This window comes from Carcharodon carcharias, chromosome 13, assembly GCF_017639515.1.
Source record: "Carcharodon carcharias isolate sCarCar2 chromosome 13, sCarCar2.pri, whole genome shotgun sequence".
Lineage (NCBI taxonomy): Eukaryota > Metazoa > Chordata > Chondrichthyes > Lamniformes > Lamnidae > Carcharodon > Carcharodon carcharias.
Genome location: NC_054479.1, coordinates 90,392,246 through 90,410,455, shown reverse-complemented (window position 1 = coordinate 90,410,455; position 18,210 = coordinate 90,392,246). Strand labels below are relative to the sequence as shown.

The 18,210-nt window shown below is 41.5% G+C and overlaps 1 protein-coding gene across 2 annotated transcripts in view; it reads left to right on the top strand.

Annotated features, from left to right (window-relative positions):
- cmasa (cytidine monophosphate N-acetylneuraminic acid synthetase a) overlaps positions 1-13,468 on the top strand; it is a 37,595-nt gene extending 24,127 nt beyond the window's left edge. Inside the window, exons 6-9 of one of the 2 annotated variants that reach the window (XM_041203494.1) lie at positions 1,519-1,669; positions 6,057-6,189; positions 7,482-7,699; positions 13,400-13,468. In XM_041203494.1, the coding sequence (XP_041059428.1) occupies positions 1,519-1,669; positions 6,057-6,189; positions 7,482-7,660 (463 nt within the window). In that variant the 3' untranslated portion in view covers positions 7,661-7,699; positions 13,400-13,468. Of the gene's footprint in view, positions 1-1,518; positions 1,670-6,056; positions 6,190-7,481; positions 8,047-13,399 lie in introns of those variants that run through there. The other variant, XM_041203493.1, reaches the window with a different exon arrangement.
- Positions 13,469-18,210: the final 4,742 nt, after the last annotated feature.

Here is an 18,210-nt window from a genome sequence, read left to right as displayed (position 1 = left end):
CTGATGTTTTTTGCCATGTCCGACATTATCAACCTGCCTAATACTATCCATGAAATCATGGATAAGAAATCATGGGTAGAATTTTTCGTTCCCCCACCTGTAGGTTTGTAGGCAGGGGGATGGCTGTAAAACTCTTTGTGTGACCTTCCCACTGGGCTCTCACCCACCCCAACCTCTTCACAATTTTACAGTGGGACCATTGAGGCCTAGGCTGGCACCCCACCCCAACTGAGGCCCTTAAATGGCCAATTAATGACCACTTAAGGAATACTTCCCATCCAGCCTCTTCAAGCTGGCAGGAGGAGTTTAGGGGTGAGGGAAGCCCAAAAAGTGATCCTGTTCAGGCTTCTGGCAGGAAAGGGGGGTGTGGTCGCCCCCATCAACAGCCTTCTTTCAATATTGGACGCCCCCACCCCCTGAAAGGTCTGGCCCCAGCAGGTGCTTCCTCTACACATGCCCCACTGATCTCTGTCCTTTCCAGCAACAGCCTTATCCCCCTCTGCCCACCCCCACAGGCCTCAACTCCCCTATCTGCCATGAGGACCCCCAAAACTTACATGGTCCTGGACTTCTGGGACTTACTCTGGGGACTGCTTGCAGTCCCAATCCTGTCCACTGCAGCCTCTGATGCTGCTGGGACAAGAGGCTGATAGGCAGGCAGCTCTGAGGCGGGATTCCCTCCCGAGTGAGGGGAACTCCGCCATCTGAAAATCCTGTCTCTCCCCCCCATCATTTAGAAAGTCTGATGCTGATGGAAAAGATTGATGGTAAAAGAAATCAAGCTAGACAAAGAATGATCTTTCTAAAGAGCTCGCAAACTGCTTGAATGTACCACCAATCAAGATGATCCACACCTCTAGAGGAAGATTAACATGGGGGCCCATGTTCGCCAACGCCCTCTTAGGACATGGTACCTGAACAGAGAGATTGCTATCCAGATAATCCTGTAAAACAACAATATCTTGTGTTAATAAAAAGCTGCTTTAACATAATAAAGCATCTCCAGGAGCTTCACAGGAAAGTGATCAAAGAAGGATTGACACAACCAAAAGAGGAAGACAGATGGTCAAACACTTGGACAAAAAGGTAGATTCTACGTGGAGTCTTAAAGGAGGTGAGAGAAGTGGAGAGGCTGGTTTTTTAGCTGTCCTTTGCCTCTTTTATGTAAGGAACTGAAAATTGCTCCTTATGTAAGGTTATGAACCAGCAGCATTGGGATGAGATCATCTTGACTTTCTGCGATTAGGGTTGGAGCAAATTTCTATTTGTGGGAAAAGGTTAAATATCGATCATAGAATGGTAAGGATTTTACTGTTTCTCTTCATTATCTACACCGCTCACTATTAGAGTCATTTAAGAAGGAGGCCATTCAGCATATTGAGTCCATGCTGGCTCTCTGTGGAGCAATCCAGTCAATCCCACTCGCTTGATTCTTGTAGCCCTGCAAATTTATTTCCTTCAAGTGCTCAAGCAATTTCTGTTTGAACCAGCTGATCATTTATTTTCTTTCTTATATAGCTATGGTTACTTGGGTAAGCACAAGGATGTAAAGTTGCTGGTTTGTAACTTGGATGAAGACTTCCAGGAAGGCCCAAGCTCAAGCCGGAAGAGGAAATTTAATGAGAATGACGTTCCAGTGCTCAGAACACTAGCGGACATACATGTTCAGGTGCGAATGTGTTTTTTTAAACTTTGTTAACTTACATTTTCCTATATTATTTAATATTAATATTTAAAGCATTGTTTTGTGGTTGTACTGCAGACAATTTTTACCACAGTTACGTACAGGTTGTTATGACCCCAGTTGAGGTTATCCCTGGACAAGTCTGATCCCAAAGTGGAACCCAGTTTGATAGATCCTAACTTTTATTTTTGTTTGTTTCGATACCTGGAGAGTAGCTACTGAACAGAGTCACAGGAGTCAGCTGAAGAACATTTTAACAAAATAGTAAAGCATTTATTCAACAAGAAAAGATAAACTAAATTACAATACCCCTTCACGCACAACTATACCTTTTACAAATATATACAGATTTGAAAGGATAACACAAGTTACAAAAGCTATCTTATACTTTAATGTTCACAGTAAATACACAGTCTATGTAAACCTACGGCGACCTGTGGTCAGGAGCACCACGCTCCCGAATCCCAAGTGATAGATGCCATCTCAAACAGATGCTATGGATCTCTCCTCAACTCACACTGGCCTACTTCCAGCTGAAACCTCTCCTAACCAAGGCCCTTTCTAAGTCAAAATGCTTCTTTTAGAAATTCTTAATTCCAAAGGAAAACTTCTTGTATATTAGGAGAAAGTGAGTGGGAAATAAAATGTGGGGCCAATGAAAGATGAATGCAGTTGAGAAGATATTGGCCAATGAGGAAGTGGCAGACCTCTTAAGTGAGTACCTTCAAAGTGGAGGAAAAGGACAAATTCAAGTGCTACCAGTAAATGTCAAAATAAGTCAAGGGGAGGAATGTTGTGAATTTAACATCAGGTTAAAACAAAATGTAATGGAGAAAATACTGGCTGTGAATGCTGGATGAATTGAAATTATCAAGGCTTCAGATAGATTGATAGATTTTTGCTAGTTATGGGTATAAAGGAATGAAGAAGTCACCCCCTCCAATCATAGCAACTACCACATAGGCCAGTTGAAGAGGAGAAGTTACAATCCCCGATCACGCAGCGACCACAGAGACTCAGGCTTCCCTTAACCAGTTTTAATCAAGCATATACAAGGGAGCCGCAATCATTCCTAAGAATGAAGACCCAGCTCCCAGATTTCATTACTTTTGTACTTTGGCTTATCATACATTTGAGTACATTTGAATACATCCAATCAGTAACTGACACACCAGTCTCTTGCTAACTCTATCCTATTGAGTACATAAGCATGTGATTTTGCTAACAAATTATTCTAAAGGTGGTATACATAATTATATTATCCAATCAAAATTAAAACACGTGCACAAAGACCTTGGTTCTCACAACTGAAGACTGTTTGTGTTTCATCAAAGCCCCTTCTTTGTCCATTGTATGACTTCCCATATCTAAGCTAAAACCATCTGCCCCTTCCCTATGTGAGAGGGGAGTGCACTTAATCTATCTTATGTCCTGATTGTGTCTTCAGCCTGAATCTCAAGGCTGTGCAATGTTCATCTGGTAATCGTCAACTCTTAATATGCTTAGCAGCCCTGTCTGCCTGGAGATTTTAAGTATTCTTCAGTAAATTCTGAGTGTTCTCTTTTAGCATTTTTAATTTTCCCCTAACAAGTAAAATGGATCAAAGGCAGTTGAATGGAGTTCAGGTATATATCAGCCATGAGCTGACGAATGACAGAACAGGTTGAAGGTGCTGAAAGCCCACTCCATTCCTTTTGTTCTAACTGCTCATTTTGGAAAAAAGGTTTTTCCTCATGCTGCCTCTGGTTCTTTTACCAATCACCATGTCGTATTTGTCTGCTGGGTGCTTACTGTGGTTTGGAGTTAATTCCAGATGTGGTAACTGCTACATAGTAGTGAATAGAGGTTTTTATTTTGAGGGGGGTGGATGCTAGGTTTACTAATGGAACCACTTATGTACTTGTGAATGGTACAGTATATATTGCAGGGCAAGGGAAACCTGAAATGTATCACTGTAGTCTTGTGTTGCTTTCAGACTAGTAATAAATAGTTACTTTGGTAAAATTCTGCTTGGGATCCAACCAAACTGGATCATTTGGTAACACCTACCTGTGATGTCAGTATCTGGTGTGCGCAAAGCATCTACTAAAACTTAGTCTGAAGTAGGTCCACCAACAGCATTTAGTCGGTTTATGGGCTTGTATTACATGTATGCAACTGGATAAATAATAATCTGTATTATAGATATTTAAATGGTGCATTGAATGTTATGAATTTGCTGATCTAAGAAATCTGACATTTAATCATTCTATTTGCAGTAGCTGATATGTTAGGTTTCTTGAAAAAAATTAATAGGTTTTGTTAAATCACTAATGGTGTTTTATCGATTTGGGATTCCTGTCCAGGAATCATATTCAACAAAAGAATGGAAATAGTTAAGCCTATCATTTATTCATAAATTCAGATTTATTTCATGTATACAGGATAGAAGTCCATGACAGCATCAGTAGGAGAGATCACCACACAGTACTTGTGGAGACGAAGTCCTGCATTCAAATTGAGGATACCCTCTATCGTGTTGTGTGGCACTACCATCGTGCTAAATGAGATAGATTTCAAACGGATTTATCAGCTCAAGACTGGGCATCCATGAGGCGCTGTGGGTTATCAGCAGCAGAATTGTACTCGAGCATAATCTGAAACCTCATGGCCTGGCATTTCCAATCACTCCAACATCATCATCAAGCCAGGGATTCAACCCTGGTTCAATGAAGAGCGCAAGAGGGCATGCCAGGAGCAGCACCAGGCATACCTAAAAATGAGAGGTCAACCTGGTGAAGCTATAATACAGGACTACTTGTGTGCCAAACAGCATAAGCAGCAAATGATAGACAGAGCTAAGCGATCGTACAACCAATGGATTGGACCTAAGCTCTGCAGTCCTGCCACATCAATTAAACAACTCGCTGGAGGAGGAGGCTCCACAAATATCACCGTCCTCAATGATGGGGGAGCCCAACACATCGTACAAAAGATAAGGTTGTAGCATTTGCTACAATCTTCAGCCAGAAGTGCCGAGTGGATGATCCCATCTCGGCCTCCTCCAGAGGGCCCCAGCATCACAGATGCCAGTCTTCAGCCAATTCGATTCACTCCACATGATATCAAGAAACGGCCGATGGCATTGGATACTGCAAAGGTTATAGGACCTGACAATATTCCAGCAATAGTACTGAAGACTTGTGCTCCAGAACTTGCTGCGCCCCTAACCAAGCTATTCCAGTACAGCTACAACACTGGCATCTACCCAGCTACGTGGAAAATTGCCCAGGGATGTCCTGTACACAAAAAGCAGGACAAATCCAACCCGGCCAATTACTGCTCCATCAGCCTACTCTCGATCATCAGTAAAGTAATGGAAGGGGTCATCAGTAGTGCTATCAAACGCCACTTACTTAGCTATAACCTGTTCACTGATGCCCAGTTTGGGTTCCACAAGGGCCACTCAACTCCTGACCTCATTACAGCCTTGATTCAAACATGGACAAAAGAGCCGAACTCCCAAGGTGAGGTGAGAGTAACTGCCCTTGACATCGAGGCATTTGACAGAGTGTGGCATCAAGGAGCCCTAGCAAAACTGGAGTCAATGGGAATCAGGGGGAAAACTCTCCGCTGGTTGGAGTCATACCTAGCACAAAGGAAGATGGTTGTGGTTGTTGGAGGTCAGCCATCTCAGCTCCAGGACATCATTGCAGGAGCTCCTCGGTATAAAAATACAAGCTATGTCCATCCTTTGATCATAATTGCCACCCGATGAAATCATAGACCCTTACAGCAAAGAAGGAGGCCAAACAGTAATTGAGGAGTCTAGAGTGAGGGGCCATGAATACAAGATTAAATGTAAGAGATTAGAAGAGAGGGTACAAACAGCTTCTTTACAGATTTGTGAATCTGCAAGATAGTGGTTGAGGCAAAAAATATGTTGGGATTCAAGATTAGTTTGGATTGGTGAAGGGAAAAAAGGATAAAAGGCTATGGGAACAGGGGGAGGCAAATGTGATTCCCCTCCACAGGAACATAATTCTAAATGTTGACACACCGGAGACCTGTTTCCCATGTTGTAACCTGTACACATGTTGCTCAATATATGGTGCAAGGACCATTACAGCCAAGTTTTCCCTTGCTTTGTAGCCTTCAGCCGGCTTCTGACTCCAGGCCTCAATTCTGAGCCGACCAGCTTTGTTATTTCTGGAGTTAGGAAACAGGTGAGAGAAAGTAAAGAGAGCCTTTCAAGTGAAATGTAATAATAAAAAGAAACAAATGAAGTCCATGTGAGCGAATCACTGCTCAACCCTCACCAGAGTGTATATGTTTTAATGCCTGGTTTAATAAGGGAGAAAATTGAGGTGATGGTTTGCTCTGTTCTCTCCAGGTGGCATTCATCCCAAAGATTAATTCTAATAATTCAAAACTTGAAGGGGAGGGAGATGCCCAAAACAAACTGAACACTGTGGAAAATTTGATGAAAACGTCAAGCATCCTTTGGAAAAATGTGGCTTACTTAGGTAGGTCTTGCGATTATAAGAATTGTACAAGCTGTTGAAATGGCTGGTGTATTAATCAGTTTTGATTAGTTGGATTAAGGTCCTCGGAGGTTACTTTTTGCCTTTTAAACCTGCTTTAAAGATGCCTCCCTCTGTCCCAGTATTATTTCCAAACATTTCATTCTATAAAAATTCAAGCTATGTTTTTCCTTTCATCCTAATTGCCATCCAATTTTACAAGACTCTGCTATAGTTTAGGCGTCATTAAGATGCTTAATGAATACCAGCTTGAGGTCACCCAGAACTCTGCTGCCAGTGTCTTAACTCACACCAAGTCCCATCCCCATTACACCCATGTGCCCACTGACCTTCACTGGCTCCCAGTCAAGCAATGTCTTGATTTTAAATTCTCAACCTGTTTTAAAATCCTTTCCTTCTCGTCCCCCCCTATCTTTGAAATCTCACCCAACCCCACAATCCTCTGACATATCTGCATTTCTCTAATTCTGGCCTGTTGCATACTTCCAATCATAACCACTCCACCACTGTCAGAGCTGCCATCTTGTGAACGAGATGTTAAACCAAAGCCCTGCCTGCCTTTTCAATTGGACGTAAAAGATCTCATGACATAATTCGATGAAGAGCTGGAGCGTTTACCCCAGTGCCCAGGCTAATATTTATCCCTCAGCCTTCATCGCTTAAAAAAAAACTCAAGTCACGATCATATTGTTGTCTGTGGGACCTTGCTGCCACGTTTCCAACATTACAGCAGTGACTGATCTCTAGTAAAGACTTATCAGCTTCTCAAGGGAGTTAGGTCCTCTAAAATGATTTTCTTGCACACAATCAGATCTGATTAAAGTGTAGCTGGAGTTGTTTTTGATTGTTTTGATGGAAAAATCAAAACATTATTTCCATCTAGAATTATTATCCTAAATTAAACCCCACGTTATTGAAAGCGCACCTTTACAACTTATGCATCATAATGCACTTGCCCAATAAAATGCAAAATAAATGTTAACAGTTTAAAGGCTGCAAGTCTTCAGTACAGTTTTCATCCTGCACTTGGGGTTATTGGGTCACATTTAAGAGGGAACCCACTCATTCTATTCACTTAAAATAGACAGAACATTGTGCAGGGTGACTTATCCCCTATTGATTTTCAGTTTGGCAATGCCTTGAATATAAAATTCTCATTCTCGAGTTCAAATCCTTCTATGCCCCTCCCCATCTCTGCAATGTTTTGAAAGTCTTCAGTATAGAGTATTCACAATCTTTTTTAAAAATTAAATTTCCTTTGTCTCAAAAAATAGGATATGCGGAATCTGACCTTGAGTGCCTGAAGAAAGCTGAAGTTCGGGGTGCTCCTCTTGATGCGACATCTCCTGTTCTGAAAGTGGCAGACTACATCTGTAAGCACAATGCGGGAACTAGATCTCTAGAGGAATTTGCTGAATACGTGCTCTTGCTGATTAAAAGAGAGAGTGACTGAAGGACAAAAATACACTACGTACAAAAAATACAATAATATGTAAATATTAATTAATTTTAAATATAATTAATATTATTACACTGGTGGCTGAGTGTCCGTGTATCTTGTATGTCATGAGTATGACTATAGGCTTTATCTAATGTTTTAAACTTATGCAGGTATGACATTCGTCATCTATGGGCTATGTCGAGTAGCGTGGGCCTTTCAAGCTTTCTGATCATAGCAATGATGAATGACTTTATTATTGGAGTTCTGGTTAAGCCAGTCTTTAATGTTGTCTAGCTGCTTCCTTTACTGTTGACCTCTTGTTTTTCTTCTGTTAGTCCTTCTGGTGGCGATTAGCTACTCCAGCCCTTCTGTATGAATAACATGTGTGAAGAGCTCTATTTGTTGTCTTTTGGTATTATTTAGAAGTTCTCTTGTTCTTCCAGCCTCATTCAGTAGTTCTTTATTAATTTCTTTCTCCACCCAGCTAACTCTTAGGATCCTTCCTAAGCACCACATTTAAAAGCTGTTGATTTTTTTCCTGTCTTACTCTTTCCCAGTGCTCCAAGTTTCACAAGCACAATTCATTTCTGACCACACACAACATTTTAGTACATGGATTCTGGTTTCAAGACTCAAGTTGTTGTATGACATTAAATTAATTAAAAGGTACGTGTAAGGAAGTGTAGAAAAAGACATCGATGTAGCACCTAATGGCATCTCCCAAAAAATTTTCTTCTCTCAAAATGCAGTTATTATTATTATGTAAGTAACCACAACAGACATGTTTGTACAAACCAACATTGTGAGGAATTAGTAGTTCCTTTATTCTTGGTGGTTGAAAATTAGCCCAAAAATAATAGGAAAACTCCCTTCTCTTATTCTGGTGCCTGTCCTTCTCATTAGCTGCAAATAGCAGGTTAAGAATGTAAACTGTGGGAAGAGAGCGGAACTTCATTGCATGAGTTACTTGGAAGGTTTGATCTGCCTGCCAGTCCTGGTTTCTGTTGGGTGAGCAAGTTTAAATGTGTCCCTTTGCCGCTTTAATAAAGCATAAGTAGTTCACTTGTTTGCATTGATGGCTAACAATTTTCGACAATGCTGAAGTGTTTCTTACACAGCCCAGTAAACTGTAAGACTTCCTGAGGTGTATGACTGTGTCATTGTTCGCACAAACCGCCACTGAGCTCATGAAATGGGTTCACAGGCTTGTCCCCTGATCACAGAGCGGTCAATCAAGCCAGCTCAAAGGAGATCGTTCACAGCGGGGCTGTTTTTTTTTGAAGCAGCACCCAGTTTTTCCTCAACAAGCTAATAATTATAATTCTGCACATAGCTGATACCACAAGTCTCATCAGGATCTACAAACCCAACCCAGCCAATTACTGCCCTATCAGTTGGCCCTCGATCATCAGCAAAGTGATGGGGTCAGCTACAGCGCTATCAAGCAGCAGCAATAACCTGCTCACTGATGCTCAGTTTGCTTTCCCTCAGGACCACTCAGATCCTGACCTCATTACAGCCTTGGTCCAAACATGGATAAATGAGCTGACCTGTAAAGGTGAGAGTGACTGGCCTTGACAAAAAGGCAGCATTTTACTAATTCTGCCATTAAGAAGCCCTAGCAAAATTTTGAAATCTGTGGGAATTGGGTTGAAACCTCTGCACTGGTTGGAGTCATACCTAGCACAAAGGAAGATGTTTATGGTTGTTGACAGTCAATCATCTCAGTTCTGGGGTGTTGCTGCAGTAGTTCCTCAGGGTAATTTCCTTGGCTCAAATCATCTTCAGCTGCTTCAGGAATGACCCTCCTTCCATCGTAACATCAGAAGTGGGGATGTTCGCTGATGTTCGTAAGGTGAAAATGCTTTGCCTGGTGTTTGGTTAAGCCTATGGGTTGCTGTTGCGTTAATGGAGATTAGTTTGGGAATTTGTTGAAAGTTATGATAGTAATTTGTAGCCATGTGTACATGTTAATAACCTGTGGCATTAATAAAATGTTTCACTTAGTTTAATGCAAAACCTCGAACTGGTGGCCTGATTCCTGAATTTAGATTCGCATCTTGATTTTAACACTTAAAATTATAGGTTATGAAAGTTGTTTAAAGTTTCCCACTGGAATTTTTAAATAACTCCTCTTTACCAACTGCATAACAATTGGGGGCTTGTCCGGGATTAATTATATTCCTAATTCCTTGATTTGTTAGGAATTGGTGAACTTAAATTTACGAGTACTAGAGGCACTTTGAAGTCAGGAGTTGGTGAGGTATTTTAGAAGTGGTGAGACTGCAAATTGGCTTTGGAAATTGCTAAGACTTGTTTGGGAGTAGAAGAGTGTTGAAGAAAATAACTAAAAGTAATTTAACAGAGTTGGCGGATAAGCAAAAATTGGGAATACCTGTGAGAGCTAGGAAACCTGATATAGTTAAAAGTATAGGTCAGCAAGTACAGTTGGAAGTGAAACCTGACACTAGTGAGTCACAGCTGGAGGTAGTGAGACTTCAGTTGAAAATGACAAAGCTTGAATTTGAAGCAAAAGACAGAGAAATGGCTTTTAAAAGGAAATTAGAAATTACAAAGATGGAGAAGGAGGAAAGAAAGAAAAAGAGAATTCCAACTGAAAGTGTTGGTAGTTAGAAAAGAGACTTCAGTAGGTGAGAAAAGATTTGTCTCTAGAGTAGAACCCACTGGGGATATGTTTAAATTTGTACAAGCTCTTCTAAAGTTTGAGGAAAAAGATATTGAAGCATTCTTTATTTCATTTGAGAAGCTAGCCAAACAGATGAAGTGGCCAGAGGAAAACTGGACTTTATTATTACAGTTTAAGTTGTTAGGTAGGGGTCTTGAGGTATATGCTTCACTTTCAGAAGAAATGTTGGTGAATTATGATGTGGTGAAAAAACTATTTTGCGTACATATGAGTTGGTTCCTGAAGCATACAGGCAGAAATTTAGGAATATGAGAAAACAGCCTGGGCAAACTTATACTGAGTTTGAAAGAGTAAAACAAAATAATTTTGATCAGTGGATACAGGCTTTAAAAATAGAAACAACCTATGCAGCTCTTAGGGAAGTCATTCTTTTGGAAGAAGTTAAAGATTCAATCCCTTCGGTAGTGAGAACTCATGTGGAGAAACAGAAGGTTGATTCAGTAAGACAAGGAGCCGAGATAGCTGATGGTTGAATTAGTTCATAGAATTAAACCTTTTCTCTGTCACCCTTTCAATTTGGAAAAAGATATAAAGTGGGAAGGTGAAAGGAAGTAGGTAGTCAGGGAAGAGGAGCAGCTGGAAGTTCCCAAGAAGTTTTTTCTCAGAACAAAAAGGAAGATGCTGAAGGTAGAAATGATATTCGAAAATTGAAATGCTTTCATTGTAATAAAGTGGGGCACACAAAATCAGTGTGTTGGAGATTTTCCTACAAGAAAATCTGTAGGAATTATTGGGGTACAGAAAAATTCTGGAAGTATAAGTACAGTGGGTTCTGAGGTTCAGGCACAGGAGAAAACAGTGGTTTGTGTACAGGTGAAACAAGGAGAATCAGTGAAAGGTAAAGAAGTGGGATTGTGTTCATAGTTTACTCGAGAATTCTGAGGAGCAGGTTGCAGAAATGTTTAAAGATTTTGCATGTGAAAGGATAGTCTTTTCATGTGTACAGGGTGGAATAGGTAAATATCTTAAAATTTTAAGAGACACGGGCTAGTCAATCCTTAATGTTGTGGGATAGTAATGTTTGTCCAGAGGGAGCGTTACAGGAGAAGGTAATAATAAGTGGGGTTCAGGTAGATGCTAAATCTTCCATTGTGGAAGGTAAATTTAAAGAGCAGATGGAAGACAGATGAAGATATAGTTGAAATGATGAAAAAATTGCCCATTGCAGGGGTTCAATTTATTTTGGGTAATGATATAGCTGGATCGCAAATGTAGGTGATGCCTGTGGTAGTGGAGCAGCCTGTAGAAGTGTTTTCAACAGAAATGCTACAGAAGGAACATCCTAGACTGTTCCCTGATCATGTTATAATGCGATCAAAAGCCCATGGGGAAGAACAAAATAAACAAGATAAGCAGGCAGTTCAAAGGCAAGGAGGTGGTTTCAAAATCCAATTAGCTGGCACTGTATGTGATAACATTGTTCAAGAGGAAGGAATGCAAGACCATTCAGTTGAAGTGTTTAACTCAGAGGTTAGTGGAGTTACAGAAAAATGATTTGCAATTAAGAGTTAATATCAGAAAGCTTATTCAGAAACCAAAGCAAAATGTATTTTGGTATGTTATCTTCGAGGGAATATATTAATGAGAAAGTGGAGGTCGGATCATGCCTCAGCAAATGAAAGCTGGAGGGAGGTGCATCAGGTTGTCATCCCATTAGGTTATATAAATGAGATTCTGAGGATTGCTCATGAAATTCCAATGGGGGGATATTTAGGAATTAAAGGGGATTTTTTGGCCAGGATTGCATAGGGATGTAGTCAAATTCTGTAGAACATGTCGCATATGTCAAGTAACAGGAAAAGCACAAGCAGTGATTAAGCCGGCGCCTTTAATCCCAATGCCAGCATTTGAAGAACCTTTTACCAGGGTCATGATTGATTGTGTAGGACCCCTCCCTAAGACTAACAGTGGAAATCAGTATTTATTAACAATAATGAATGCATCTACTAGGTTTCCTGATGCGATACCTTTAAGAAATATTACAGCTAAGATGCTTGTGGAGGAATTAATTAAATATTTTACAAGGTATGGTTTATCTAAGGAAATACAATCAGATCAGGGGTCAAATTTCATGTCACAGCTGTTTAAGGAAGTAATGAACAGTTTGGGGATAAAACAATTTAAGTCAGCAGCTTATCATCTGGAGTCACAAGGAGCTTTGGAAAGGTGCCATCAAAATTTAAGAACAATGATAAGAACATACTGTCTTGATTATGCACAGGATTGGGAAATGGGAGTTCCATTTTTGTTATTTGTTGTTAGTGACGCTCCTAATGCATCGACTGGTTTTAGCCTTTTTGAACGAGTTCATGGTCATGAGGTAAGGGGACCACTGAAATTGATTCATGAGAAATTGGTGGGTCAAAATTCAGAAACTATTCTCCTGGATTACGTATCAAATTTCAGGGAAAGATTGAACAGAGCATGTGAGTTGGCTAGGGAACATTTAAAGATCTCACAGCAAGTGATGAAAGTAAAAGCAGATAAGGCTAAAATTTGCGGGTTTGTTTCTGGTGAGGAAGTACCAGCTTTGTTACCAGTACTAGGTGATTCATTAAATGCAAAATTTAGTGGGCTTTACAGGATTGGAAAAAAATTGAGTGAAGTAAATTATTTAATAAATACTCCGGATAGAAGAAAGAAGCAGAGGGTGTGTCAAGTAAATATGCTTAAAAAGTACTTTGACAGGGAAGAGGAACAGAAAGAGGTGTTAGTGATGGTGGATGATGAGAAAAGGTAGAAGTGCAAGACTCTGAAATTGATTTTCCTCCAATCAAATTGGATAATGAGGGGGTGCTTGAAAATTTAAATGAAATATTGAGTTTCCTTCCAAGCAAGTGTCAAAGTGCTTTGGCAAAGCCATTGTAGTCACACAAACCTATTTGTGGAAGTAAGTTGGGAAAGACACATTCAGCTTTACATGATGTATGTAAAGAAATATCATCTTCAGTAAGGCAACATCCTTATATATTAAATCTGGCAAAGTTATCACAAGCACAAAAAGAAATTGATTTCATGCTTCAAAATGATATCATTAAATCTAGTTGCAGTAACTGGAGATCCACTGTTGTACTGGTCCTGAAACCGGATGGACTACAAAGACTGTGTGGACTATAGAAAGGTGAATTCAATGACAAAAGCGGATTCGTATCGCATACCACAGTTGGAGGATTGCATTGAGGAAGTGGGACAATTGAAATTTATCACAAAGATTTTTTTATTCATTCACAGGATGTGAACTTCTCTGGCTAGGCCAGCATTTATTGCCCATCCCTAGTTGCCCTTGAGAAGCTGGTGGTGAGCTGCTTTCTTAAACCGCTGCAGTCCATGTGGTGTAGGTACACCCACAGTGCTGTTAGGGTGGGAGTTCCAGGATGTTGACCCAGCAACAGTGAAGGAACGGCGATATATTTCCAAGTCAGGATGGTGAGTGTCTTGGAGGGGAACTTCCAGGTGATGGTGTTCCCATCTATCTGCTGCCCTTGTCCTTCTGGGTGGTAGTGGTCATGGGTTTAGAAGGTGCTGTCTAAGGAGCCTTGGTGAATTCCTGCAGTGCATCTTCTAGATGGTACACACTGCGGCTACAGTGCGTCGGTGGTGGTGGTGGGAGTGAATGTTTGTGAATGTGGTGCCAATCAAGTGGACTGCTTTGTCCTGGACGCTGTCTAGCTTCTTGAGTGTTGTGGGAGCTGCAGTCATCCAGGCAAGTGGGGAGTGTTCCATCACGCTCCTCACTTGTTCCTTGTAGATGGTGAACAGGCTTTGGGGAGTAGGAAGGTGAGTTACTCGTCACACTATTCCTAGCCTTTAACCTGCTTTTGTAGCCACCATACTTATATGGCAAGTTCAGTTCAGTTTCTGGTCAATGGTAACCCCCAGGATGTTGATGGTGGGGGATTCAGTGATGGTAATGCTATTGAATGTCAAGGGGCAATGGTTGGATTCTCTTGTGTTGGAAATGGTCATTGCCTTACACTTGTGTGGTGCGAATGTTACTTGCCAATTGTCAGCCCAAGCCTGGATATTATCCAGGTCTTGCTGCATTTGGACATGGACTGCTTCAGTATCTGAGGAGTTGCGAGTGGTGCTGAACATTATGCAATCATTATCGAACACCCCCACTTCTGACCTTATGATGGAAGGAAGGTCATTGATGAAGCAGCTGAAAATGGCTGGGCCTAGGACACTACCCTGAGGAACCCCTGCAGTGATGTCCTGGAGCTGAGATGACTGACCTCCAACAACCACAACCATCTTCCTTTGTGATAGGTATGACTCCAACAGCAGAGAGCTTTCCCTGATTCCCTTTAATTCCAGTTTTGCTAGGGCTCCTTGATGCCACGCTCTGTCAAATGCTGCCTTGATGTCAAGGGCAATCACTCTCACCTCACCTCGGGAGTTTAGCTGTTTTGCCCATGTTTAAACCAAGGCTGTAATGAGATCAGGAACTGAGTGGTCTTGGTGGAAACCAAACCAGGCATCAGTGAGTAGGTTATTGCTAAGCAAGTGCCGCTTGATAGCATTGTTAGTGACCCCTTCCATTACTTTACTGATGATGGGGAGTAGACTGATGGGGGTGGTAATTGGTTGGGTTGGATTCGTCCTGTTTTTAGTGTACAGGACATACCTGGGCAATTTTCCACAGGTGGATGTCAGTGTTGTTGCTGTACTGGAACAGCTTGGCTAGGGGCGCGGCAAATTCTGGAGCATAAGTCTTCAGTACTATTGCCAAAATATTGTCAGGGCCCATAGCTTTTGCAGTATCCAGTGCCTTCAGCCGTTTCTTGATATCACATGGTGTGAATCAAATTGGCTGAAGACTGGCATCTGTGATGCTAGGGACCTCCGGAGGAGGCCAAGCTGGATCATCCACTTGGCACTTCTAGCTGAAGATTGTTGTGAATGCCTCAGCCCTATCTTTTGCACTGAATTTTGCTGGGCTCCTTCATCATTGAGGATGGGGGTATTTGTGGAGCTTCCTCCTCCAGTGAGTTATTTAATTGTCCACCACCGTTCATGACTAGATGTGGTAGGACTGCAGAGCTTAGATCTGATCCATTGGTTGTGGGATCACTTAGCTCTGTTTATCACTTGCTGCTTCCGCTGTTTGGCATACAGGTTATAGCTTCACCAGGTTGACACCTCATTTATAGGTATGCCTGGTGCTGCTCCTCCTGCACTCTTCTTTGAGCCAGGGCTGATCCCCTCGTTTGGTGGTAATGGTAGAGTGGGGGATATGCCAGGCCATGAGGTTACAGGTTATGCTTGAGTACAATGCTGCTGCTGATGCCCATGAGTTGCTAGATCTGTTCGAAATCTATCCCATTTAGCACAATGGTGGTACCACACAACACGATGGAGAGTATCCTCAATGTGAAGGCGGGACTTTGTCTCCACAGTGACTGTGCGGTGGTCACTCCTACCGATACTGTCATGGACAGATGCATCTGCGGCAGGCAGGCTGGTGAGGATAAGGTCAAGTATGGTTTTTCCCTCTCTTGTTGGTTCCCTCACCACTAATCTAGCAGCTATGTCATTTAGGATTCAGTCAGTTGTGGTTCCACCCAGAATACGTTCTGCGCCCGTGCCACCCTCAGTGCTTCTTCCAGTTGGAGCACTGATTCATCAGCTGAGGGAGGGCGGTCCATGGTAATCAGCAGGAAGTTTCCTTGCCTATGTTTCACCAGATGTCTTGAGACTTCATGTCCAGAGTCGATGTTGAGGACTCCCAAGGCAACCCCCTCCCGACTGTATACCACTGTGCCGCCACTTCTGCTGGGTCTGTCCTGCTTGTGGGACAAGACATACCCAGGGATGGTGGTATCTGGGACATTATCTGTAAGGTATGATTCCGTGACGATATCAGACTGTTTGCTTGACTAGTCTGTGAGACAGTTCTCCCAATTTTGGCACTAGCCGCCAGATGTTAGTAAGGAAGATTTTGCAGGATCGACAGGGCTGCCTAGGTTGATACCAGGTGGTCCGCCTGGTTTCATCCTTTTTTTAGCGACTTTGTTACAAGTGAGTAGCTTGCTCGGCCATTTCAGACACCAGACAAAGACGACAGATTTCCTTAGGGCATTGGTGAACCAGATGGGTTTTTACAACAATAGACAAAGGTTTCATGGTCATCATTAGACTTTTAATTCCAGATTTTTATTGAATTCAAATTCTACCATCTGATTCCATTATGGCGGGATTTGAACCCGGGTCCCCAGAGCATTACCCTGGGTCTCTGGATTATTAGTCCAGCGATAATACTGCTACACTATCACCTCCCCCTCGATTGACTTGCTAAAAGGATATTGGCAGATACCATTGTCGGAGAGAGCAAAGGAGATATCAGCTTTTGTAATGCCAAGTGGACTATATTAGTTTAAAGTCATGCCATTTAGTATGAAGAATGCACCTGCAACATTTCAAAAAGACTGACAAACAAAGTAATTGCATGTCTAAGCAATTGTCTGGTTTATATTGATGATCTAATAGTTTTCAGTCAAATGTGGGAGGAGCATTTACAGAATCTGGAAGAATTATTTATTCAACTACAAGAAGCTAATTTGGTGATGAACTTAGCTAAAAGTGAATTTGCAAAAGCTTAAGTTATGTATCTAGGCCACATCATTTGACATGGTAAGGTAGCCCTGAGAGATGTGAAAGTCAAGGCTATCATGGATTTCCCAGTGCCTACAACAAAATGAGAAGCTTTGAGATTTCTGAGCACAAATGGTTTTTACTGGAAATTTGTACCGAATTTTAGTCAAGTGGTTGCTCCACTGACTGAACTATTAAAGAACAAGACGTTTCAATGGACACTGGAGTGTCAGAAGTCATTTGATAGCTTGAAAACTGTATTAACTACGACAGCAGTTTTGGCGGTAGCCAATTATGCCAAGCAATTCAAGTTGGCCGTTGATGCAAGTGATATAGGCATTGGGGCTGTACTGTTACAAGATGATGCTGGAATTGAAAAACCGATAGGATATTTTTCAAGGAAGCTGAACGTACAACAGAGAAGATATCCAATGATTGAAAAAGAAACTTTGAGGTTGGTGTTAGAACAAAGAAAAGTACAGCACAGGAACAGGCCCTTCGGCCCTCCAAGCCTGCACTGATCATATTGCCCGTCAGCTAAAACATTTTGTACTTCCAGGGTCCGTATCCCTCTATTCCCATCCTGACAAACAAAGTAATTGCAGGTCTAAGCAATTGTGTGGTTTATATTGATGATCTAATAGTTTTCAGTCAAATGCGGGAGGAACTATAGTTTTCTCCTCTCACCTTAAATCTAGTTCCCCTAGTAATTGACTCTTCCACCCTGGGAGAAAGCTTCTGACTATCTACTCTGTCCATGCCACTCATAATTTTGTAAACTTCTATCAAGTCGCCCCTCAATCTCCGTTGCTTTAGTGAGAACAATCCAAGTTTCTCCAACCTCTCCTCATAGCTAATAACCTCCAGACCAGGCAGCATCCTGGTAAACCTCCTCTGCACCCTGTCCAATGCCTGCATATCCTTCTGGTAATGTCGCGATCAGAATTGCATGCAATATTCCAAGTGTGAGCATTGTAGTATTTTGAAATCTATGTTGCAAATAATTCATCAGAAACAATTGTTTACACATATAATCCTTTGAGGTTTTTGGACATATTTTGAGACAAAAGTGCAAGGCTTTTCAGATGGAATCTATTATTACAACATTTAATCTGCGTATTATACATATTGCTGGAAGAGAAAATCTGTTCACAGATGCATTATCAAGAGCTTGAAGCTTAAAGGAAAATGCGACATTTAAAAAAAGAAACCTGCACATTAACCTGGAGTGATTTCCATTGATCCTAAGGACTTGTGTATA